Source organism: Sus scrofa, chromosome 7, assembly GCF_000003025.6.
Source record: "Sus scrofa isolate TJ Tabasco breed Duroc chromosome 7, Sscrofa11.1, whole genome shotgun sequence".
NCBI lineage: Eukaryota > Metazoa > Chordata > Mammalia > Artiodactyla > Suidae > Sus > Sus scrofa.
Genome location: NC_010449.5, coordinates 32,405,581 through 32,423,479, shown reverse-complemented (window position 1 = coordinate 32,423,479; position 17,899 = coordinate 32,405,581). Strand labels below are relative to the sequence as shown.

General features: G+C 54.6%; 1 protein-coding gene across 6 annotated transcripts in view; it reads left to right on the top strand.

Moving 5' to 3' along the window:
- The window catches only part of CPNE5 (copine 5), a 113,508-nt gene that overhangs the window by 86,763 nt on the left and 8,846 nt on the right, over positions 1-17,899 (top strand). For 4 of the 6 annotated variants that reach the window (XM_013977862.2, XM_001927588.5, XM_013977859.2 and 1 more), the window contains 8 exons: positions 42-103; positions 5,422-5,468; positions 7,480-7,661; positions 8,774-8,901; positions 9,101-9,203; positions 10,085-10,142; positions 10,552-10,625; positions 12,049-13,741. In XM_013977862.2, coding sequence (XP_013833316.1) covers positions 42-103; positions 5,422-5,468; positions 7,480-7,661; positions 8,774-8,901; positions 9,101-9,203; positions 10,085-10,142; positions 10,552-10,625; positions 12,049-12,267 — 873 coding nt within the window. In that variant the 3' untranslated portion in view covers positions 12,268-13,741. Of the gene's footprint in view, positions 1-41; positions 104-5,421; positions 5,469-7,479; positions 7,662-8,773; positions 8,902-9,100; positions 9,204-10,084; positions 10,143-10,551; positions 10,626-12,048; positions 13,742-17,899 lie in introns of those variants that run through there. The other 2 variants (XR_002345691.1, XM_013977863.2) reach the window with 1 other exon arrangement.

Here is a 17,899-nt window from a genome sequence, read left to right as displayed (position 1 = left end):
ACACAGTGTGCCCCACTGACCAAGTTCTTTTTGTTTTCAAGGTCACACTGCTTTCCTTTGCTGTGGAATCAGAGTGCACGTTTCTCGACTACATCAAAGGAGGGTGAGAAGAGATGCAGCCTGGTTTCATTGGCTTCAGGGAGAGGGAAGGGGCCCCACACATCAACGTGAGCAGCTCTGACCCACCTGACCTCTTTGAGGACCAGGCCAAGGCCTGCAGTCCTGGGATCTGAACAGACAGGTCCCCATTGTCTGAGCTCAGACAACTCGCCCCAGCTCTGCATGGCTCTGGATCCTGCGTGGCTGCAGAGGGTAGCTCCTGAGCTACAGAAGCCAACCTGGGTCATGTCAGGTACCTGGGCAGAGAGGGGACCTGTCAGTAATAAGGACTCCATGATAAAGGGAGGGCTTAGGGAGGTGGACAGAGCCCTGGAGTAGACATCAGGAAGCCAGGCCCTAGGCCCCTGTGCTGTGAATTTGCTGGATTACTTGGGACGTGTCACTTTCCCTCCTTGGGCATCGGTCTCCTAGAGAGGCTGGGATTAAGTGAATTCTAAGGTTCCTTCCTGTTCTGAGCTTCTGATGCCTATGGTCTGTCTAGGGGGAGTGATTAACCTGCCCGGTATCATCAGGGACCTTCAGGGGGCAGGAGGTCCCTGATGGGGCATGAGCCAGTGGACAGTCAAGCACAAGGTTAAGGAGCAAAGAGAACCAGAGGGCCCGGCAGACAGACCAAAGGCAGGCAGAGAAGCCTTTTGTCCCCAGCCAACAGCTCATGGAAAGAGAGCCTGATTCCAAGGTGAGGTCCTGCCCAGCACGCTCCCTGCCGGGACAGGTGCCAGGGCCGGGTGTGGCTAAGCCGAGAGCACACAGGTGCAGGCAGGTGAGTGACTACACCTGTCTGGAGAAGAGACAGGCAGGGCCGTTGCCAAAGGCTCATGCCAGCCAAGCGGGGCCCTGGCTGCCTGGCTCTCCAGAGCAGAGGGAAAAGTCAGGGCCTGGGAAGGCATGTTCACTCTCCCGTGACATGGCTCCGCACTGCCTCTGCCCTCAGTCCCCAGGTTTCCAGCTCTCCTTCTGCCCTGCCTGCAGTCACCCAGGACCTCCCAGCCCCTCTCCCAGCCTCCCCCAGACCCTGCCCTTGCTTCCCTGCCCCCTTAAGATTGTTCTCTTCTCTCTCTGGTTAAGCAGCCACCCCTTACGTTCCAGGTCATTTTCAAACAATCCTCATCTTGTTTATTCTTCTCATTTGCATAGTGCCCCCCAGTCTACAGGACCCAGTGGGCTGGCTGAGATGGTTATCTCCACTTTACACAACACATCCAAGGCCACACACCTAGCCAGTGGCAGGGTTCCTTCTGCCACCACAGGTGGCATTTCTTCCGTAATCATGAACCCGCCTCCAACTACCTGGTGGGCTCCGATGGAGACAGATGAGTTGGAGAGCTGGGTGCTGCGACATCCCATCCCATCGAGGAGTTCTCAGAGGCCAGGCCCATCTCCTCCCTCTCTTCACACTCTGGAGAACACGCTCCAGGATGTGCGCCTAGTGTGCCTGTCCAGGCGGGCCACTGCTGGAGGCTTTTGTCTAGGGATCCTCTCCTCCCTGGCCTCCCTCGCCTGCCTCCCTGGACCAGGAGGAGGGTATGGGCCCCTCTGCCCACCCCCACAGTCAGAGTTGGAGATGGAGCTTGTTGTCAGGCAGCCTGTTTTGCCTTTAGGCAGGAGAAGCGGGCTTGTGAGGGGGGTATTGTTTCCACAGAAGTACCTGCTTTCCAGTCCTGTCCTCCCCTGAGCTGGTGCAGAACCTGGAGCAGAGGAAGACTACTCAAGGAGGAAAAAAGCCCCCCCAGCCTTTGTTGGAAGAGTCAGGCCAAGGATGGTCCTCAGCTGTAGTCCTACAGGCCAGAACTAGCCTCCCAAGGGTGGCCCTGGGAGCAGGGCTCCCACTGCTCCCCCACCCCCAGTCTCATTTGCGCTAACAAAGACACAATCTCTATATTCCACACTTAGAGGTGACAGCCAACCACAGGTGAATGGGGTGGGTCTACTAAAAAATAACCCCTGCCCTCAAGGCTTAATACAAATAAAGGCTTATCTTTCATTCTTGAGGTGGGTGCAGGGATGGATAGGGCAATGCTCCACACAGTCATTCAGAGACCCAGGCTCTTGCCATCTTGCGGCTCCTTCTCCTTCAGAGCTTGGAGTCAACTGAATAATCTGCCCCAGGAGGCAGATGAGGGGAAAGGAGAGTGGGGAGGCCTGTCTCTGGCCAGCAGAGCCTGGCTTGGGTCGCCTCCTCACCAGGTCTTTCCTGGAGATTGAAGCGTCCGTGAGCAGCAGCTCAGCTGTGATCAAGTGGAGAGAGAGCTGTGGTTTCTGATAGGGACCATCTGCTAAATGCAAAAGAAACAAGCCCCGCCTCATCTCAGATCATCCCTAACCACGGCCTAGCCACCAGAAGAGAATTTTCCCGAATGTGATCCCAGAACCCTTACATGAGAGCAAGAGATGTTTGTTGAAGAAGCAGGTTCTGGGGCCCCATCTCAGACCAACTGAATTGGCATCCCTGGGGTGGGGCTCTGTGATCTTTTGAAACAAGCTCCCCTGGTGTGAGAACCTCATCACCAGACATTATAGGGAGTTCATGTCTTGTCAGCTTTGTTCTATCAGCATCTGGCACAGAACCTAGAACCCTCAGAAAGTTTTAACCCTGAATCTGAATCTTCAAAACCTAATTTTTTTTATTATGGAAAAATTCCAATATATGCAAAAGTGGAGAGAAAGTATAATGAACCCCCAAGTCCCCAAGATTCAACAGTTACCAACTCATGGCCAATCTTGTTCCATGCACTCTTCCCTCTTTTAAAAATTGAAGTATAGTTAATTTACAATGTTGTGAGTTTCAAGTATACAGCAAAGTGGTTCAGATATATATATACATATATATATATATTCTTTTTCAGATTATTTTCCACTATAGGTCATTACAAAATATTGAGAATAGTTCCCAGTGCTATACAATAGGTCATTGTTGTTTACCTATTTTATATGTAGTAGTATGTGTATATTAATCCTAGATTCCTAATTTAGCTCTCTGCCCCACCCCCACCCTCCTGCTATCCACTTTGGTAACCATAAGTTTGTTTTCTGTGTCTGTGAGTCCATTTCCATTTTGTAAATATGTTCATTTGTATCATTTTTTATTTTTATTTTTTTGTTTTTGTATGTGTGGGGTTTTCTTTGGCCATACTAGTGGCATGTGGAAGCTCCCAAATCTGGGAGTGAACTTGAGCCACAGCAGAGACAAAACTGAATTCTTAACCACTAGGCCACCAGGGAACCCCTGTATCATTCTTTTAATTCCACATATGAGTGATATCATATGATATTTGACTTTCTGTGAATTAATTCACTCAGTATGATAATCTCTAGGCCTATCCATGCTATGGATGGCATTATTTCATTCTTTTTTATGTCTGAGTAATATTCCATTGTATGTAGGTGCTTACATATCTTGGCTATTGTAAATAGTGCTCCTATGAACATTGGGTGCATATATCTTTTTGAATCAGAGTTTTCTCTGGATATATGCCCAGAAGTGGGATTGCAGGATCATATGGTAACTCTATTTTTAGGTGTTTTTGTTTTGTTTTGTTTCGTTTTTTAATCTTTTTAAGGCCACACCTGCAGCATGTGGAGGTTCCCAGGCTAGGGATCAAATCGGAGGTGTAGCCGCTGGCCTACACCACAGCCACAGCAATGTGGGATCTGAGCCTTGTCTGTGACCTACACCACAGCTCACGGCAGTACCGGATCCTTAACCCCTTGGGCGAGGCCAGGGATTGAACCCGAAACCTCATGGTTCCTAGTCGGATTTGTTTCTGCTGAGCCATGACAGAAACTCCAATTTTTAGTTATTTTTAAGGAACCTCCATACTGTTCTCCATAGTGGCTGCACCAATTTACATTCCCACTAACAGTGTAGGGGTTCCCTTTTTCTCCACACTCTAGCCTTTATTATTTATGGACTTTTTAATGATGGCCATTTTGACTGGCATGCCCTCTCCCTTTCATTGCTTTTTTTTTTTTTTCTTTCTTTCTTTTTAGGGCAGCACTTGTGGCATATGGAAGTTCCCAGGCTAGAAGTCCAATCGGAGCTACAGCTGCCAGCCTACACCACAGCCACAGCAACATGGGATCCGAGCTGTGTCTGCAACCTACACCACAGCTTACAGCAACGCAAGATCCTTAACTCCCTGAGTGAAACCAGGGATCAAACTGCATCCTTATGGCTACTAGTCGGGCTCTTAACCTGCTGAGCCACAATGGGAACTCCTCATCCACTTATTTTGAAGCAAATCCCAGACATCATGTCTAATCCCCCATTTACATTAGGATATGTCACTCTCTCTTTGTAAAATATAGCCACAATACCATAATCACACCTAAAAATTGAATGGTTCCTTAATACCAACTATCTAGTCAGTGTCCAAAAGTTCCCCAGTTGTCTTATAGTTTTTTAATTGGCTTACTTGAATCAGAAATCAAGGCAAGATCCATCTATTTCAATTTGTTGATTTGTCTCATAATAATCTTTCATCTAATGGTTCCCCCAAACACCCAAAGGGTTTGCTAAAACAGATTCCTGTATCCCACAGAGGGGTTCTGATTCAGTAAGTCCACAGGGGGCCTGAGACTCCTCACAGATTCCCCGGTGGTCCTGATGCTGCTGGTCCATGGGGAAGCTCTCCCAATCATACTCCTCCAGAATTTCCCACAGACATGGCTGCATTCCCCTGTGGTGTCATTTACCATATTCCTCTGTCCCCTGTGTTTCCTATAAACAACTGACAAATAGTTCTGGAAGCTCAGTTGGATTCCAGTTCAATTTTTTGGCAAGACAGCTTCATGGGTGGTGTTTTGTTTCTCCCTCAGGACCTCAGGAGATGTGCGATGCCTGCCTGTCTGTCTGTCTTTTTTTTTTTTTTTTTCCCCAATAAGCTCCAACCCTGAATCTGACTCCAAATTTGAGCCAGGAGAACAGGGAGACCCTACTTTACAGGCCTTAGGTGGGCCCAGGGGCAGGGCTGAAGAGGAACTACCCAACATAATAGTCATAGCACGGGCCCAGCAGAACAGAATCATCTTCAGAGAGCTTTTACACCGCCTCACTCTTGATGCTCACCACAGCCCTTTGGGGGAGGATGTGGCTGACCTTACTATCCCAGTTTTCCGAAGCTGGAGGGAGATGAGTGACTTCACCAAGGTGACATACCCAGCAGGCTGTGGGACTGTGGTAGAAGCTGGGTGTCTTCCCCCCACCCCCCGTCCCCTGCCTCCTCACCCCCATCCAGTCCGTTTCTGTCCCCGCAGCCCTGCCTCTGTCCAGGTAACTCCCTGCTGTTCTCCCTCTTCCAGGACTCAGATCAACTTCACAGTAGCCATTGATTTCACGGCCTCCAATGGTGAGTGGTGGAATGGGCAGAGGAGCCGGACAGGGGACAGGGGCCTGGGAAGGGGAGGGCTTTTCTGGGCCGTGGTATCTGATTCTACCTGGGAGCCAGGTCTCCCATACTCTCTGGCCTCATATTCACTGAAGAGGAGGAATTGAGGCCTGAAGAACCAAAGATACAAGATGAGGTAGGTATCCCCAGGTTGGATCACGGTCACCAACCAGTCTGCGCTCTGCACCTACATACCCTGAGCCACAGGCTTGCCCTGGAGGATGCCTGGTCTCCCTGGGGGAATAGGACAGCCAGTGGGGACCTGTGGACAGCCCTGGAGCAGAGGTACTTCCTTACAGGATCACATTACACATCCTGCTCCCCACCCCCCAGTACAACCTACAGGCTGGAGGGAGACTGAGCTCTGGAGTTCCCAAGTGGTGCACAGGGCTAAGGACTGGCATTGTCACTGCAGAGTCTTGGGTTGCCGCTGTGGCATGAGTTTGATCCCTGGCCCAGGGAACTTCTGCATGCTGCAGGCATGGCCCCCCAAAAAACAAGCAAAAAAAAAATTAAAAAAACCTGAGCTCTGTGGTCCTCAGTGCAGGCAGGAACACAGCCTAGGAACTCCAGTCCCACCCTTGTTCTCCTGACCTTCTTCTCCAGTGGTCAAGTGACCAGGAGCCAACGATGCCAGACTGTACACTGTTGGAAACATCACACCCTTCCTTGGATTCTGGACCCCCATTGGTGGTGTTTCATGCTCATCTTTGTGCCAATTAGAAGTTGAGCAGGGAGTTCCCACTGTGGCACAGTGGGATCGGCAGTGTCTTGGGAGCTCGGGGATGCAAGTTTGATCCCCGGCCCAGCACAGTGGGTTAAGGATCCAGCATTGCCACAGCTGCAGCTTAGGTCACAACTGCAGCTCGGATCTGATCCCTGGCCTGGGAACTCCATATACCATGGGGCAGCCAAAAGAAAAAAAAAAAAAAAAAGGAAGAAGAAGAGCTGGCCAGGTCTAATAGCCTGCAAGTGTGTCAGAAACCCCTCTCGGGGCCGCAGGTGCTGCATCACAGAGTAATGAGCTGTCAGAGCTGGGAGGGGCCTTAGTAATAATATCATTGAGAGTTATGGTTACATTTGTTTAATCCTCACAACAGTCCTGTGAGGTGGGACTATTATTACCCCCATTCTACAGATGAGGAGACTGAGGCTGAGAAGCTAGACATTTATCCAAGAACACACCACCAGTAGGGGGTAGAGCAAGGACTAATACCTGGCAGTCTGCTGTACTGCCTCTCGTTAATAAACAAGCCACTAACCTATGGACAGTATTAGGGGTGACAAGGGCTCTGGAGAAAAACGAGCCAGGAATAGGAGCAGGGAGTCATGGGGGAGGCTGTAACTTTCAGCAGGCTGCTCAGAGAAGACCACCCTGAGCAGTGACACTTGAGTACAGGCCTGAGGAAGCAAGGGAGCAAGCCATATGCACAATGGTGGAAAAATGTCCTGGAGTAGAGGGAACAGCCTTTGTGAAGGCCCTGAGGTGGGAATGGTGGTGTGAGGCTGGAGCTGAGTGACAGGGAGGCTGCTAGGAGATGAGAAGAGGGGGTAAGCGCAGGCCAGATCAGATGGAGCCTCGTGGGCCCTTCCTGGTGAGGACTCCGGATTCCCAGAGCTGCAGAGCTTTGGAGCGTTTTGAGCAAAGAGGTGTGATTAGCTGCCTGAGCTGTGACAGACTTGCCCTGGCTGGTTGTGCTGAGCATGGTGGACCAAGGGTGGAGACAGGGAGGTCAGGCTGCTGCAATCCTGCAGCAAGAGGGTGGCAGCATGGAGGGCGGAGAAGCACGGAGACCCCGGGTGTATTTTGAGGGTTCAGCAGCCATGATTCTCTAAAGCACTGAACGTGCAGTAAGAAAGAAGGGAGTCAGGGATAAATGTTTTAAAAGTTCAAGGCGCCCCCCTTCTACATTCTGAGCCTGGTGGCTTGGAGTGGCCAGGCCGGCAAATGTCCCCATGTCCTGTGTCACAGGGAACCCCTCGCAGTCCACGTCCCTGCACTACATGAGTCCCTACCAGCTGAACGCCTATGCTCTGGCGCTGACCGCCGTGGGGGAGATCATCCAGCACTATGACAGCGACAAGATGTTCCCTGCCCTTGGCTTCGGGGCCAAACTGCCCCCTGACGGAAGGGTGTCCCACGAGTTCCCACTGGTAGGAGGTCCTGGGGAAAAGGGCTGAGAGCTGACAAGGCTCAGGGTGGTGGTGGTGACAAGCCTGGGGTTGGGGGCATTTCCCATCCTCCCCAAAGGGGGAATTAAGGTTCTGCCTTTGTTGGGGTGTGTAGGGGGGCTTGTGTCAGAGCTTCCAGAAACCCACTCCCCACCTTGGTCATAAGCACCTCTCTTGTGTGTCTGAAGCCACCCACAGGGGCTCTAGCATTTTCCTTTTCCTAACAGGACCCAGGTGGAGGGAGTTTCCCTTGTAGCTCAGCGGTAATGAACCTGACTAGTATCCATAATGTTGCGGGTTCAATCCCTGGCCCTGCTCAGTGGGTTAAGGATCTGGCATTGCCATGAGCTGTGGTGTAGGTCAAAGACGCGGCTGGGATCTGGTGGTGGTGTGGCTGTGGTGTAGGCCAGCAGCTGCAGCTTCTATTCGACCCCTAGCCCGGAAACTTCCATATGCTGCAAGTGCGGCCCTAAAAAAAAAAAAAAAAAAAAAGAGACCCAGTTGGAGGTGGAGTGAAGACATGGATGAACTTTTGTCCAAGGCTCCAAAAATGAGGATAAATGGGTGTGGTTTGGATAATCCCAGGAACTCCGAGTTGGAGCTGAGATGGGGGCCCTGTGGAGAAGGCTCCTCAGGACAACCCCCACTCCCTCCCTCCTACTAGCTGGGGACCCTAGGTCAGTTGCTGGATCACTCACAGCAGAGGTCCCTCCCATGCCTGTGGAGTGGCAGACACTGCTGGGCACAGGACACAGGAGGATGGACTGGCCGCCTGCCTTTCCAGGGCAGCTCAGGCTCTGCAGTATTTTAGGGAGCCGTGGGTTTGCCTGAGGTTCCCTCAGGGAAAGGGGGTAACTCTAGGGAGCAGGTACAGGGAGGGGGGGCCCTGCTTGTCAGGATCAGGTGCTGCCCTTCACAGCGGGCCCTGGGGACTCCTCCCTGCCCCCCATCCCTAGCCGCCCACTGGAGAAAAGCCTCGGAGAGCCCAGGCCTGCCAGCCTCCCCACCCTGGCTCTGCCCCCACAGACCCCTCCACTGGGCTCCCTCCTACCCCTCCGTCCTTCCTGGCTCAGTCCCCCACCCTGTGCCCCCAGAACGGCAACCAGGAGAACCCCTCGTGCTGTGGCATTGACGGCATCCTGGAGGCCTACCACCACAGCCTGCGCACCGTGCAGCTCTACGGCCCCACCAACTTCGCCCCCGTGGTCACCCACGTAGCCAGGTACGTCCTGGCCAGGGCCTCCTTCCACTGCATCCTCTCAGGAGGGAGGAGGGAGTCTCTTCCCGCTGCTGACTTGCTTCTCAGGGAGCCCTGACCCTAAAGACCCACTGTGCCCCCACCAAAATGTCAAGGGTCCTTGTGTTGGGGGGCAGCAGGCCCAGAGCCCCACCCGGCAGACCTCTGCCCCTGCCCTGCCCAGGAACGCGGCCGCAGTGCAGGATGGCTCCCAGTACTCAGTGCTGCTCATCATCACGGACGGGGTCATCTCCGACATGGCGCAGACCAAGGAGGCCATCGTCAACGTGAGCAGGGGGTGGGGTGGAGGGTCAGGGAACCCGGGGGTGTGCCTCCCCCCTCTTTTAGGGAGGCCATGGCTTCTCCTCTCCCGGGCCTCTTTGGGACCACTCCCTGCCCCTCACCATAGAGTCTGGAGGGCCAGCAGTAGGGTCTGGGGCGTGGAGGGGTGCTGGCTGATGAAGGATCTGGCTGGTGAGCTCTGTACCCACCTTCATCACACGGGGTAGTCCACTCCCTGCAGACGTCCAGGCTCCTCATTAACCCATCCCTAGGCCTGCTGCCCCGGACCCCAGCCTGCTGGGCCAGGGAGAGGAGGTGGGAGGTCCAGAGAGGGGGGAGGTCCTGGAGCATAGCTCCCCCTACCCATGGTGCCCCTATACAGGGGCCCCAGCCAGAGCTGGCCCTCCCTCCAGGCCTACGGAAAAGCTGTTCCGGGTGGCTCAGTGGGTTAAGGATCTGGTGGTGTCACTTCTGTGGCTCCAGTCACTGCTGTAATGCCAGTTCAATCCCTGACCTGGCAACTTTTACCTACTGTGGGCACTGCCAAAAACAACAGCAGCAACAAGATGTCCCACGTAATGGAGGCCCAGGGGAAGAAGGGGGGCGTGTCTTACAGAAGCAGACTGGTGACCCATTTTCCCCCCTGCCTCCCCCTCCCTCTCTGACCCCCTCTGCCTCTCTGGTGCCCCCGCCTCGGTTTCCTTTGATCCGCATCCCTCTCCCCTTCCTCCTCTTTTTCTGTGTTCCTCTGTGTGTCTCCACCCTTCTCTCCTCTGTTTCTTCCCTGTCCTCCTGTCTTCTTCCCGTCTCTACCCATGATCGCCCTTTTCTTTTAACTCGCCCCCGGGCTGGATCCACCCCCCGCCCCCACCATGCTGTCCCCCAGGCTGCCAAACTCCCCATGTCCATCATCATCATCGGCGTGGGCCAGGCAGAGTTCGATGGTGAGTCCCCCTCCCCCTAGATGCTTCCCCTGAGGCTTCAGGCCCTTGGGACTGACCCCTCCCAAGAGGGTGTGCACGACTGTCGGTGAGCAGGCAGGGTATGAAGGCGAGTTTGTTTGCACAGGGAGGGGTGTGTCAGGGTGTACACCCAGCACCCACATCCCAAGGCTGTGGGGAGGAGACCCCGCATCACTCCTCCCTCCTCCAGCCTGGGAGCCTGTCAAGGGTGGGGGAGCTGGAGCACTGGGCTGGGCATCAGACACCACCTTGGGCTCCTCCTGTCTCCTGGCCTCGGTTTTCTCATCTCTAACATTGGGGTCTGGGCCAGTGGTCTCTATCCTGCCAGGCCCAGGTGCCCACCAATTAGTGCCCCTCAACCCCTGCCTCTTGCCACCCCACCCCCCAACAGCCATGGTGGAGCTGGATGGTGACGACGTGCGGATCTCCTCCCGGGGAAAGCTGGCCGAGCGAGACATTGTCCAGGTGAACCCCAGACCCTGGCTGCCCCGTGGAAAGTGCAAGAGCTCCTCCAGCCAGGCTGACCCCACTCTCCCTTTTAGGGGCTTCTCTGGAAAGAGCCCTGGAGGGAGGCACTGGGAGCCCCAGATGGGCTTGGCCACCATAGAAGGAAACAGGAGTCAGTCTTGGGCCGGACTCCTCTCTACCACGTCTGACACTCACCCCTCACATTGTGTTGCCCCCCTGAGGCCTCTGCCAACCACCCCCCTGCCCCGAGCCCCCAGGCCTCCAGGGCCTCCTGCCATACACAGACGTCCAATAACCTGCTGTTTTCTGCTGGGCTGCCTTCCGAAGTGCGATGGCAGGTGGAGGAAGTGTCCTTAGTATTGGCGCAGCCCTTTCCAGGAGTGTGTAGCTTAGTGGTTTGAATTAATATTTTAACATCTTGGAGGAGTTCCCGTTGTGGTTCAGCGGGTTAAGAATCTGACTAGTATCTATGAGGATGCAGGTTGGATCCCAGGCCTCATTCAGAGGGTTAAGGATCCGGCCTTGCCACAAGCTGAGACATGGTCCCAGGCGTGGCTGGTATATGGAGTTGCTGTGGCTGTGGTGTAGGTTGGCAGCTGTAGCTCTGATTGGATCCCTAACCTGGGAACTTCCATATGCCGTGAGTGTGGCCCTAAAACAAAACAAAACAAAAAATTTAACATCTTTGTGTATGATGGCAAATGTATGGAGCAGACCAGTCTTTGTCCTTAGGGAATCCCTATCAGGCCTCAGAAGGCACCTCAGTAAGCATGTCCCTCCATACGGAGGGACTCTTGCAGACTGAGTCCCTAGTGCTTAAGACACGCAGAATTAAAAAAAAAAAAAAAAAGCCCTGACCCCCTCTTCACCATGAAATAAAACTAGGGTGGGGAAGTGGTGGTTCCAGGTGTGGCGACCAAAGACAGGCTCTAGGAGCAGGAGCAAGGGCAGCCTGGGAGGTGGGACCTGTGAATGCAAAGGCCTGAGCCTAAGGCACAGGGGCGGGGTCACACCCGAGGGAGGAAGCCAGGGGGCCCCAGAGAGGAAAGAGGAGAAGCAGCCAAAGAGAGAGGGGCTCTGCTGAAGAGGTGGGGCAAGACCCGTGTTTCCCAGTAGCAGGAGGATTCCTTCAGCCTTTCCTGAGTGCCAGCTTAAGTGCCTGTGCTCGGCGCCCAGACGTGGGAGATTAAGGAATCTTGTTTGGTGGTGTTTGGAACAGGTGCCCAAGACGTTATTGGTTGAGGGAGTGAAAGAATAATGACCATAATACAGACCCTCAGGGATCTCATGGGGAGGGGGAGGGCTTAAGCTAAGCGGACAGAGGCGGGGGAGGAGTGGGACAGGACTCCGGGCCTGGAGATGTGGGGGGAGTGGCGCCCAGAGGGAGGCCTGCAGTGACCCTGCCTTCCCCGCTGGACAGTTCGTGCCCTTCAGGGACTACGTGGACCGCACCGGCAACCACGTGCTGAGCATGGCGCGCCTGGCCCGCGACGTGCTGGCCGAGATCCCGGACCAGCTGGTGTCCTACATGAAGGCGCAGGGCATCCGCCCGCGGGCCCCGCCCACGGCCCCAGCGCGCTCGCCCCCGCAGTCCCCGACCCGCACGCCCCCTGCGTCCCCCCTGCACACGCACATCTGAGCCTAGTCTGCTCAGATGGCTGGGGCTTTAGTTCAGTAGAAAGGTAGGCGTGGTGCCCGGATCCCGCTCCAGTCCACCCAGCCCAGTCTTTGGAACATGGTGTGCCTGGCAGGCCGCCAGGGGGTGGGGCTTCTGGAGACTCCTTCCCATAGGGCCCAACCCCTGTCCCCCGACCCCGAGTTTGGGTGGACGGGTGGTGGAGGTGGGCAGCTGGGTCCTGCTCTGCTCTTTTCACTAACACCTGGTTTGGGACCAGCCAGGAAGATGGTAATCAGGATGCCTAGGGTCCCTGTCAGCCACCTGGGTAATCTCATCTGATCCTCTATCACCCTGAAGCCTGGGCTGAGCCTCCCTCCTCCAGGCCCTTTCTCCTCTCCTCCTCCTGTGGTGTCTACTTCTGTACCTGGCCCCTGACCCCCACCCCAGTATCTATCCTGTCTTTATTTCCAGTGAACCCCGTTGAGGCTGCTGGGTTTGCAGGAATGCCTGTACATGTGACCCCCCCCCCCCCACTGAGACCCTTGCATGCAGTAGGCATCCTACAGACCCACACCAGGGAGGCTGTGACAGTGGTGGAGGCCACGTGATGGGCAGGGAACAGAGGTTTTTCAGACATAGAGTCCTTCCTGGTGCCTCAAGCCCAGTATGAAGCTGGCTCTGCACACACACATCCATAGGCCTCTCCCCAGTCGGGGCCCACAGGCACCTCCACAGTCAGCTTCTGCCTGGAGGCATCACCTTTTCTCTCCCAGAGGCTGCCCAGGGTACTTTGCACCCATGCCTTTGCTGCCCACCTAGAGGCCTAGGTGAGAAGCAGCCCAGTTCCAGAACTCTCCACTGCCCCTCTATCCCATGGGGATAGGGGACGAGAGTCCTGGGTTCAAGTCCTGCCTCCAGCCCCTGTCTGCTATGGGAACCTGAGCAAGGCCCCTCTACCTTCTGGGTCTCAGTTTCCACATCTGTGAGGCAGAAGTGTTGACCAGATGGCCCTGGTTTACTTTCAGCTCTGAGGCCCCAAGAGTCCATTCATCCCACGCCCAGCTCCCACATCCCAGTCCTCACTGGTGCAACCCTTCAGGCCGTCTTGGCTCTAGGGTCACCCTGTTCCATCCCATCACCCCACATCCACCCTAGTCCTGCATCCTTGGGCTCTCGTGTCTGAGCCCCTGTCCCTGCTGTGGGAAAGGTGAGAAAGATGACCTCATCCCTGGGCCCACCCAGCCGCCCAGCCTTTACCACATGGGGAGCAGGTCATGCATGCCAGTCCCTCCTGCCGCATGGGGCACCTCAGCCCACTGACCTTCCCGTGCCTGGGTGGAGGCCAGGCCCTACCCTGTCTGCTGCCAGATGCTTCTTCCCTTCCTATCATGCATGATGGTGGTGTTTCTACGCTGTCTGGTCCTGTGCCTGTCTCTGAGACAGTCTCTCTGTGGAATTTGCCTTAAATTGACGTAAATTTGGTTCTTTTACTAAAGGTCCTTGTTTTCCTTTCTCCTGTGAAAACTAGCACAGATGTTGCTGAGTGACGGAGTCCAGGTTCTCCTCTCTCTCTTTCTTCCATTTCGTTCAACAAGAATTTACTGAGAAACTACTATGTGCCAGGGTCTGTACTAGGCACTGGGGATGCAGCAATTAACAAAATATAGGGCCTGTCTCCACGTGGAGCACAACAGACACACAAATAGGACAGGGGAAACCCAGTAAACACATAAACCAATGGGTAAATAACAGTTTCAGGTGGTGATGAGAGTCACCAAGAAAAATAAGTGATTAGGAAAGAGTGACAGGACAATACTTTAGATGAGGTGGTCGGGGAGGGCCTCTCTGAGGTGATGAGCCCCAAGGAAATGAGAGAGAGAGGCATGCTGATATCTGAGGCAGGAGGGCTCCAAGGAGAGGGAACAGCAGGTGCCAAGGCCCTGAGGTGTGTTTGAAAGATGGCAAGGAGGCCAGTGTGGCTGAAGCTGCCTTAAGGAGGGGAGAGTGCAGGAGACGGGTCGGGATGAAGAATCAGGAATGCACAGGGCCATGTAGGCCACTGTAAGGCCTTCAGCATTACTCTGAGTGAATCCGGGAGCCGTTGAGGAGGTGAGAGAAGTAACGTGAGCAGATTATTCTGTGGGTCACCTGATTGCATTTCATCTTTCATCTCTTGTTTACTGAGCATTGGTGCCAGGCCGCACTCAGGTTTGGAGACACTGCCTCACACACGGTCGCACCCTCAGGGGCCTGACCCCTTCTCTGGAGCAATAAGCAAGGAAGTCCCGCCACCCTCAGGGTGTCAGTGCCAAACCAGTGGAAGGGGACAGGATCTGTGGGCACCGAAGGGGAGCTCTTGGGGCAGACTGGACGACTCCCGGGTCACATGCCTGGGATATGTGACTGTTCTTCTGTGCAATGGGACTGTCGCTCCTCCCTCACAGGGTTGTTGTGTGGCCAGAGTGACACGTAGATGTGCACACATGAGGCGCATGACATGCACAGGACCTGCCGCACGAGGTGCACAGTGAAGACCACTTCCCTCCCTGTCCCTCTTCATATATAAACCCCTGTGGCCCTCAGGGACCAGGATCCCAGGGCAAGGGGACTTTGTCCTATTCTGGGCAAGTTTGCTCTCAGTTGAGCCCCCCAGGCAGCCAATCCCAAGCTGCACAGTGCAAGAAATTGGTACTAATTATACCAATGTTTGGGACGTGCCTTTTCGGATTTTACTGTAAATTAGAGCTGATTCATGTCTGACTTTATAATTAGATGCCCCTCCGACTTGCATTCCGATCCTCTTTGAGAGGGAGCGGGGTGGGGTCATAGCTCTAGAAGAAGGAAGTTCCCATAACCAGCAGCCCGTTTTTACCTCGCTTTGGGAAGATGTTGGGGAGGCTCAGAGCCACTGCCCTCGGGCGCTGACACTATCCTTAGCTTAGCTTCTGTTGGCTTCTTTGCCAAGGTGTGTTCCGTGGAACCCTGGTTCCCCGGCATGAGTTTTGGGAAACTGCCTGCTCCGAGCCCTTCTTAGAAAGTCCCAGGGGCCTCCAGGGCATTGAAGGCTCTGAGTAGTCCTGTAGCAAAGAGGCTAGTTTAACTTGGTTCATCCCAATGTTCCCTAAGCTGTTGTCATGACCATGGATGGGGTCAGTGTGTGTGTGTGTGTTTAGCTGTCACACCACTACCTCGCAGAGCAGGTTGTCTTGGGAATTTCAGTAAAGACAACCTCCCTGGTTCTCAAGCCACACAGAAGCCTGAGCCCTGTTCCCAGGAAGCCAGAAGGAGGGAGTGAATTTTGAGAGCTGCTCAAGGGGATGGGGTGGAAGAGGTGAAGCCCGCAGTTTGGCTCTGAAGAGAAGGAAGGAGCCTCAGAAGGGGTCCCTGCAACAGCCACATCAGGAAAAGAAACCAGAGAGAAAAAAGGAAAGTGTTTAGAAATTCATAAGCCTGTGAGTTTTCATTGTGGCTCAGCGGGTTAAGAATCTGACTAGTATCCATGAGGAGACATGTTTGATCCCTGGCGTTGCTCAGTGGATTAAGGATCTGCTGTTGCCACAAACTACAGCATAGGTCCCAGACGTGGCTCAGATCTGGTGTTGCTGTAGTTGTGGTGTAGCCTGGCAGCTGCAGCTCTGATTCAGCCCCTAGCCTGGGAACTTCCATCTGCCTCAGGTGCGGCCCTAAAAGGTAAAAAAGAAAGAAAAGAAATTCATAAGCCCAGACTCACAACTCCATGTTGACTTTATTCCATGGTGTTCCTGTTTGGGGCTGAGAGGTGTGTGTGACAGGCTGGGGGAGGGCAGGCAGGGAAGGGAGAGGCCACTGAGAGGCTCTCCTGCACTATAGCCCCTACCCAGGTTGCAGCTGGACCCTCCTCTCCCCCCATTCAATCCCCAGGCCTTCAGGATTAAGGACCCCAAGCCATCAGCACTCAGATCATTGGTCTGCCCACTTCTCTGCCTTTGGAAGTCCCTTTACCCTCTTGTCCACTCACCTCAAATGCCCCTGAATTTATAAAAATAAAATCAGAATTCCCATTGTGGCTCAGCAGGTTACAAACCCAACTAGTAGCCATGAGGATACAGGTTCGATCCCTGGCCTTGCTCAGTGGGTTAAAAATCTGGTGGTGTTGTGACCTGTGGTGTAGGCCGGCAGCCGCAGCTCTGATTTAACGCCTAGCCTAGGAACTTCCATCTGCTTCACCTGCAGCCCTATAAATAAAAATAAAGATAAGATAATAATCATAATGTAATGACCAACACTCACACGTACTTACTAAGCACAAGGCATTCTTCTAAGCACTTTATATGTGTTAAGAAATTTTATCTTCAAAACGACCCCTTGAAGAAAATACTATCCTGATCCTCTTTTTCAGATGAGAAAACGGAGGCATGTGGAAATTAAGGGACTTAATTAAGGGACTTGTTCAAGCCATACACTTAGAAAGTAATGGAGCCTATAGGTATCTCTCTGAGCCCCAAGGTGGAATAGCAACATCGACCTAGTTTCCATTTAGTTGCTTTGTCACCTTTGCTGGGCCACCTTCCAGCTCTGGATCTGTTTCCCTACTGGTAAAACGGAGGGGGTGGGATCACTAAGAGTTTTCTCATCTCTCTCAAATCTCAGCCCTGCCATCAGCCTTTACTCTCAGACCCCCGCCAGACCCCACAGGCCTCCTGGGGCGCTGACGTGACTAGGCTGAACACACTCTATCGCCATGCCAGCCCCTCCCCCACCCCTGGGACGCCTGGCCACCACTGGCCTGTGGAAGAGGTCCCTGAGCCCTGCCCGGAAGGGGCGGGAGAGGTAGAAGCAGAGGAGGGGGCTGACAGCACAATTGGAGTAGGCAAGGATGGTGCAGAGGCTGGATGCCACGAAAGCCCCTGGTGTGGCAGGCAGGTCCCCCACAGCTGCCACATAGCCCAGCACGGAGCAGGGCCCCCACATCAGCATGAAGACCACCAGCACTACAAGGATGAGGCCTGTGTTCTCCCGGTGCTCGCGGAGGCTCTCCCCACCAGGGCTCCGGGGCTGTGTCCACAGGAGCCAGCCCAAGTGGCTGAAAGAGCAGCCCAGCCCCAGCGTGCAGGGCAGGAAGGCCAGGGCCCCCAGCAGCATGAAGTAGCAGGAGGTCTGAGCAGGGTTCAGGAGCAGGAGGCAGGCCCGGGCCTCCCCCTCCCCCACCACTTGCTGGAACAGCCAGTTGGGCAGCGAGGTGGTGAGGCCCAGGACCCACATGGCCCCACAGAGCAGCAGGCGGGCACCCAGGCAGGACGGGAGGGCCATGTTGGGACGGGCCACTGCCACATGGCGCAGAAGAGCCGTGGCCACCATGCTGTAGAAGGTACAGAACATGGTGGCACTGTTGGCGGCCTGGCTGGTGATACAGATGGTGGAGCCCAACCACCAGTCCTGCCGCAGGAAGCTCAGCAGGAGCACGGGCACCACACAGGCCAGGAAGAGCAGGTCGGACAGCGTGATGTTCACCATGAGGCTGTTGGTCAGGGCGAGCAGTGGGCGGGCAGCACCCTGGGACCGGCCCATCACCAGCAGCATCAGCGCATTGGCCAGCAGCCCCACCAGCAGGATGAGGCCACAGACCCCAGCAAAGATGAGTCGGAGTGGTCGCTCGGGTATGGCCGTGAGCCCA